Raw genomic sequence first — 7,500 nt, 5'->3', positions numbered from 1 at the left:
AAGAGGTGGGCATACTTTCTCCAGAGTAGGACTACTCCCTTTCATCACAGTAAAACTACTCCCTCACCCTTTCCTAGTCACAATATATCTCTATCTCACCGGAGTAGGACTACTTCCTCTCCCTTTCCTTAGTACAACCCCTCTCACCCGAGTAGAACTACCCCCTCTCCCTTTCCTAAGTACAACCCCTCTCACTAGAGTATGACTACTCCCTCTCCCTTTCCTTATTATAATCCCTCTCACACGATTAAAACTACTCCCTCCCCCTTTCCTAAGCAAAACCACTCTCACCGGAGTAGGACTACTCCCTCTCCCTTCCCTGACTACAAATCATCACATCAGAGTAAGACTACTCACTCTCCATCTCCTAGACTCAACCCTTCACCAGAGTAAAACTTCTCCCTCTCCTTTTCCTAAGCACAACCCCTCTCACAAGAGTAAGACTACTCCATCTCCTTTTACTAGGCACAACCCCTCTTACCAGAGTAGGACTACTCCTTCTCCCTTCCCTAAGCAGAAACAGTCTCACCAGAGTATGACTACTCCCTCTCCTTTTCCTAAGCACAACCCCTCTCACCAGATTGGGATTACTTCCTCTCCCTTTTCAAAGTACAACACTTATCGCCAGAGTAGGACTACTCCCTCACTATTTCTAGAGTACAACCCCTCTCACCTAAATATGAATACTCCCTCTCCCTCTCCTAAACACAACCCCTCACCAGAGTAGAACAACTCCCTCTCCCTGTCCTAAGCTCAACACCTCTCACCAGAGAATGGCTACTCCCTCTCCCTTTCTTAAGCACAACCCCTCTCACCGGAGTAGGACTACTCTCTCTCCCTTTCCTAGGCGCAACACCTCTCACCAGAGTAGATCTACTCCCTCTCCCTTCCATAAGGTGAAATTCTATCACCAGAGCAAGACTACTCCCTCTCCTTTTCCTAAGCACAACCCTTCTCACCAGTTTGGCATTACTCCTTCTCCCTCTCTCAAGTACAACCACTCTCAACAGTGTATGACTACTCCCTCTCCCTTTCAGGGCAAAACCCTTCTCGCCAGAGTAGGACTACTCCTCTCCCTTACCTAAGTACAACCCTTCTCACCTAAGTACGACTACTACCTCTCCCTCTGCGAGGCACAACCCTCTCACCAGAGTAAAACTACTCCCTCTCCCTTTCCTAAACACAACCCATCTCACCAGAGTAGGTCTACTCCCTTCCCCTTTCCTAAGTACAACCCTTCTCACCAGAGTAGGACTACTCCCTCTTCTTTTCCTGACTACAACTTATCTCACCAGAGAAGAATTACTCCCTCTCCCTATCCAAAGTACAACCCCTCTCACCAGAGTAGGAATACACCCTCTTCATCTACTAAGCACAACCTCTCTCACTATGGCAGAACTACTCTCTCTCCCTTTCCTAAGTACAACCACTTTCACCAGAGTAGGACTACTCCCTCTCCATATCCTAAGCATAGCCCCTTTCTACAGAGTCAGACTACTTCCTCTCCCTTTCTTAAGCACATCCCTTCTCATCACAGTAAAACTACTCCCTCACCCTTTCCTAGTCAAAACCCTTCTCACCGGAGTAAAACTACTCCCTCTCCCTTTCCTTAGTACAACCTCTCTCACCAGAGTAGGACTACTCCTTCTCCTTTTCCTAAGCACAACCCCTCTCACCAGAGTGGAACTACTCCCTCTCCCTTTCCTGTGTACAACCCCTCTCACCAGAGTAAAACTACTCACTCTCCCTTTCCTATGCACAACCACTCCCACCAGAGTAGGACTACTTCCTCACCCTTCCCTGAGTAAAACCCATCACATCAGAGTAGGACTACTCACTCTCCATCTCCTAGACTCAACCCTTCACAAGAGTAGAACTACTCCCTCTCCTTTTTGTGAAGCACAACCCCTCTCACCAGAGTGGAACTTCTCCCTCTCCATTTCCTAAGTATAACCACTCCCACCAGAGTAGGAGTACTCCCTCTCCCTTTACTAAGCACAATCCTTCTCACCAGAGTAGGACTACTCCCTCTCCCTTTCCCAGGCACAACCCCTCTCATCAGAGTAGGACTACTTCCTCTCCCTATCCTAAGAACAATCCCTCTCACCAGACTAGGACTACTCCCTCTCCCTTTCCTGTGTACAACCCCTCTCACCAGAGTAAAACTACTCACTCTCCCTTCCCTAAGCACAACCAATCCCACCAGAGTAGGACTACTTCCTCACCCTTCCCTGAGTATAACCCATCTCATCAGAGTAGGACTACTCACTCTCCATCTCCTAGACTCAACACTTCACAAGAGTAGAACTACTCCCTCTCCTTTTTGTGAAGCACAACCCCTCTCACCAGAGTGGAACTTCTCCCTCTCCATTTCCTAAGTATAACCACTCCCACCAGAGTAGGAGTACTCCCTCTCCCTTTACTAAGCACAATCCTTCTCACCAGAGTAGGACTACTCCCTCTCCCTATCCTGTGTACAACCCCTCTCACCAGAGTAAAACTACTCACTCTCCCTTTCCTAAGCACAACCAATCCCACCAGAGTAGGACTACTTCCTCACCCTTCCCTGAGTAAAACCCATCACATCAGAGTAGGACTACTCACTCTCCATCTCCTAGACTCAACCCTTCACAAGAGTAGAACTACTCCCTCTCCTTTTTGTGAAGCACAACCCCTCTCACCAGAGTGGAACTTCTCCCTCTCCATTTCCTAAGTATAACCACTCCCACCAGAGTAGGAGTACTCCCTCTCCCTTTACTAAGCACAATCCTTCTCACCAGAGTAGGACTACTCCCTCTCCCTTTCCCGGGCACAACCCCTCTCATCAGAGTAGGACTACTCCCTCTCCCTATCCTAAGAACAATCCCTCTCACCAGACTAGGACTACTCCCTCTCCCTGTCATAAGCTCAACCCCTCTCACCAGAGTAAAACTACTCACTCTCCCTTTCCTAAGCACAACCACTCCGAGCGGAGTAGGACTACTCCCTCACCCTTCCCTGAGTACAACCCATCACATCAGAGTAGGACTACTCACTCTCCATTTCCTAAACACAACCCCTCCCACCAGAGTAGGACTACTCCCTCTCCCTTTACTAGGCACAATCCCTCTCACCAAATAAGGACTACTCCCTCTCCATTTCCTGGGCACAACCCCTCCCACCAGAGTTTGATTACTCCCTCTCCCTTTCCTAAGCATAACCACTCTCACAAGAGTAGAACAACTCCCTCTCCCTGTCATAAGGTCAACCCCTCCCACCAGAGTAGAACTACTCCCTCTCCCTTTCCTAAGCACAACCCCTCTCACCGGAGTAGGATTACTCCCTGTCCCTTTCCCGGGCACAACCACTCTCACGAGAGTAAATCTAGTCCCTTTCCCTTCCCTAAGCAGAAACCGTCTCACCAGAGTAAAACTACTCCCTCTCCTTTTTCCTAAGCACAATCTCTCTCACCAGATTAGGATTACTTCCTCTCCCTTTCCAAAGTACAACACTTATCACCAGATTAGGACTACTACTTCTTCCTTTCTTGATTACAACCCCTCTCAACAGAGTATGACTACTGCCTCTCTCTTTCCGGGGCACAACCCCTCTCCCCAGATTAGAACTACTCCCTCTCCCTTTCCTAAGTACATCCCCTCTCACCAGAGTAGGACTATTCTATATCCCTTTCCTATGTACAACACATCTCGCCAGAGTAGGACTACTCCCTCTCCCTTTCTTAAGCACAACTACTCTCACCAGAGTAGGACTACTCCCTCTTCCTTTCCTAATTACAACCCCTCTCACCTGAGTAGGACTACTCCCTCCCCCTTTCCTAAGTATAACCCATCTCACCGGAGTAGGATTACTCTCTCTCCATTTTCTAAGTACAACCTCTCTCACCAGAGTAGGAATACTCCCTCTCCATCTCCCAACCAAAACCCATATCTCCAGAGTAGAACTACTCCCTCTCCCTTTCCTAAATACTCACCAGAGTATGACTACTCAATCTTCCTTTCCTAAGTACAACTCTCTCACCCAAGTAGGACTAGTCCCTCTTCCATTTCTAAGCACAACCCCATCATCGGAGTAGGACTACTCCCTCCACCTTTCCTAAGTACAACCCATTGTATCAGAGTAGGACTACCTCCTCTCCATCTCCTAGGCTCAACACCCCACCAGAGTAGAACTACTCCCTCTCCCTTTCCTAAGCACAACCCCTCTCACCAGAGTAGAACTTCCCCCTCTCCCTTTCCTAAGCACAACCCCTCTCACCAGAGTAGGAATCCTTCCTCCTCCTTTCCTAATCACAATCCCTCCACTAGAGTGTAACTACTCCCTCTCACACCGAGAACAACCCCTCTCACCAGAATTTGACTACTCCCTCTCCCTTTCCTAAGCACAACCCCTCTCACCAGAGTAGGACTACTCCTCCTCCTTTTCCTAAGTACAACCCCTCTCATCGGAGTATGACTACACCCTCTACCTTTACTAGGCACAACCCCTCTCACCGGAGTAGGAAAACTCCCTCTCCCTTTCCTAAACACAACCCCTCACACCAGAGTAGGAGTACTTCTTCTCCCTTTCCTAAGTACAACACCTATCACCAGAGTAGAACTACTTCCTCTCCCTTTCCTAAGCACAACCCCTCTCACCAGAGTATGACTACTTTTTCTCCCTTTATTAAATATTTAGTTCATTTTATGCTTCGCATTTTGAATTTCGTGAGTTTTTTATATATGATCAGTAAATATTACTCCATTCTTTAATTTTCAAAAGCCCCCCCAAAAGGCGAAAATGTCGTCATATGAGTCGAAATTCGTTAATCGTTTAATGGCTGTACATTGAGAGACAAAACTCGACCCACTTGATTATGGATGTGTTGCTTCTAGTGATTGACCGATGCAGCCATTCCAGGCATTTAGTGATTGCTGATTGATCAGTCATTGGAGACATCTCACGACTAAACAAGATACAAAATCCATTCAAGTATGGAAATAAAATCCTTCAATTTTATTCATGTGATTGATAGGAATCAATTCACAATAATTGTTAATTAAAATGGCTGATAGCTTTACTGGCTACCTGTTTTTTTATCATGAGAATCTTTAAATAATACTACACGTTTTAAGTTATTTAGAAATTTCCACGAATACTGAATGAAAATTTGTTCTGAAAGCAGAGCTACAAAAACAACACATTGCATTGCTTACCCCGCTGCTAGTGAATAAACATTTTGGTTTCGAGCAATGTCGTCCAGATGGAAGTTCCTCATTAGCAGCTTCTACTTAGAATATTTCTGCGAGTCATATGCCAGAGAGATTTACCTTAGAGGTATTAAAGGAGATCCAACCTATTGAGCAGATATCTCAAAAGATATCATGCATATATCAGGAATGTGTGAATAAGATGCCCTGGCTATCCTTCCCCGAATGGAGTTAATCTTGTCTAGAATGAAAATTGAGGGTAATATACAGGTAAAGGAGAGACGTTACAACTTCCAATTTCAATATGCTACAACTAACACATTTCCTTTTGAACCATCCACTTTTTGCAGAACAATATCTTTCGGTCACTTTGAGAGTTTCTGCTATTTTTTTTTTAGCTTGTTGATTTATTTCTGATCATGGATGATTCAGCCTTTTCCGCATTAACTAAGCTGAGTAACTCCTATTTCATGTGTTTGAGAAATTCACATCTCCACCCAGTATTTTTATTGAATTGTCTACTTGTATTGTCCTGAGGCTGGCATTACATCATGTTACAAATGGCTCAGAAACGATTAGTCATTCAGTCATATTACTGTAGGAATATTTTTTTTTCTAAATTGTAGTATGTTTATGGTATCCCCCATCTTTTCTTGGTGTTTCTTGGGTTTTTTTTATCAGCATTGACTAAGGCTAGACTACCCTAACTGGCATCCATGCCTGATAAAAGTTTCCCTGTGCACCATAACCTTCTTTCACCAAACCCTACTGGTTGTGTATGACTGCCCTATCCACCCATGTTGTCAATTTTCCACGGCGAGCAGCTGCGGTCTTGAGGGTCCTTCAGGGATTTGGATAGTATTCTCAGTTGCCCAATGATGGCTTTCAACTTTCCAATTATCCTTTATGTTTGGCGAGGCGGCACAGGTCTTGGAATCCTTCCCCCAGTATTTACTTATGTTCACCCATTGGAACGCCTTACCCCCTGTTCTGATGCTTACCAGTAGACGTCCTTCTGTCTTCTTAACCATTTTTTGGCTTCTCTCTTAGTGTTTGGTAGGCTTTGCCTGATGGGGAGTACTTGTGTTCTGTGCCCTATCACAGCATCCAATTTGGAACACTATTGCTGTTCTAATGTTGCGCTTGGCCTTCCTGTCATGCTGCCTCACCATTTTCTGAGTATCCCATCTCCAACCCCTTATTCCCGGTTCCTTTTACCTGTTAGAATGCCTACTTGTATGCTATCTTCCCTGGCAGGCAGAGATGAAGATGGACACGGACACGGAGAGTGATAGTGAGAAAGTAAACGGAGATGGAGACGGAGAACCAGACGGGGACGGAGACGTACACGGAGAAGGAGATGGAGACGGAGATGGAGATGAAGACAGAGACAGAGACCGAGACCGAGACTGAGACGCCTAGCTAGGTGTGATTTTCTCCTCCCTTAGTTATAAATCTCTCTGACGCCTTAGAGACCACCCTTGGTTGTTTCTCTGCTCCTTCCCTTCCTTGTTAGGCCATAACATGACTGTACTGCAACTATGTTCCTCTTATCTAGTTATTTCACCCTAGCTTTTAAGCTTTCCTTCACTTGCTAGGTAGGCTAGGCTTGCTTATACAGTTCTCCCTATGGCCTCACCCTTTCCAGGTGTAGAGTAGGTACCCCTTGTGGTCCTCCTCTGCCACCTTAGCAGCCACCTTAGCAGAGCCAGTGCTATGTCTGTAGCCTCTCTTCCTGTGCTATATACGTCTTGATATCGGTTGTTGACTCTCTTGCTAGGTTAGCCTATCTAGACAGAGGTGCAGCCTCCTATCTCTTCTTCCTGTGTTGTCAACTTGAGTCCTTCTAGCACTGGCTTTGCGTTGGCTATGGGTCATCCCTTCTGCCGTCTCAGATGCAGTCTTAGACTAGTTATCTACTCGTTCCTTTCACACATCTGAGGACCATTTTCCTATAGAGTTGGTCAATTGGATCATGCCTGGTGGGCTGGACATCCTTTGAATCTATAATTCTTAGCTTCCTCGCTGTCATGTACGGCTCTCATTATCTTACAGGCTGCACCCTCAATTTTCATAATTTAATGATGATGATCAGGTCTTGGCAGGTTCACTTGTCAACTGCCTTTCATTCCTGTACTTCCCCTGAGGTTGGACCCTTCCCTCTGGGATTGATCACTCTCCCCCTTTTGACTTTACAATTTGTCTGCCGCCTTGTGTCGACAAGCCTTGGGTACTTACAGTTCAGTCTTTTACTGGCTAATAAAAATATTGGCAGCCTCTCAGCTGTTTCTGCCTAGGGGGCAGCTGTTGCTCA

The 7,500-nt window shown here is 46.1% G+C and overlaps 2 protein-coding genes across 2 annotated transcripts; both read left to right on the top strand.

Annotated features, from left to right (window-relative positions):
• The first annotated feature begins 773 nt into the window (after nucleotides 1–773).
• Nucleotides 774–3,434, top strand: LOC137626859 (uncharacterized). The gene is made up of 6 exons (XM_068357843.1): nucleotides 774–1,058; nucleotides 1,107–1,324; nucleotides 1,614–1,776; nucleotides 1,919–2,301; nucleotides 2,446–2,590; nucleotides 2,685–3,434. Exons 1-6 carry the CDS (start codon nucleotides 774–776, stop codon nucleotides 3,432–3,434), a joined length of 1,944 nt encoding a protein of 647 aa, XP_068213944.1.
• Nucleotides 3,435–3,552: 118 nt separating this feature from the next.
• LOC137626857 (uncharacterized) lies at nucleotides 3,553–6,599 on the top strand. The gene is made up of 4 exons (XM_068357842.1): nucleotides 3,553–3,742; nucleotides 4,004–4,258; nucleotides 4,475–4,638; nucleotides 6,444–6,599. The coding sequence occupies exons 1-4, from the start codon at nucleotides 3,553–3,555 to the stop codon at nucleotides 6,597–6,599; spliced, it is 765 nt and encodes a 254-aa protein (XP_068213943.1).
• Nucleotides 6,600–7,500: the final 901 nt, after the last annotated feature.

This window comes from Palaemon carinicauda, chromosome 34 (assembly GCF_036898095.1).
Source record: "Palaemon carinicauda isolate YSFRI2023 chromosome 34, ASM3689809v2, whole genome shotgun sequence".
Lineage (NCBI taxonomy): Eukaryota > Metazoa > Arthropoda > Malacostraca > Decapoda > Palaemonidae > Palaemon > Palaemon carinicauda.
The sequence above is the reverse complement of the archived record's forward strand: the minus strand, read 5'-3'. Positions and strand labels throughout refer to the sequence as shown.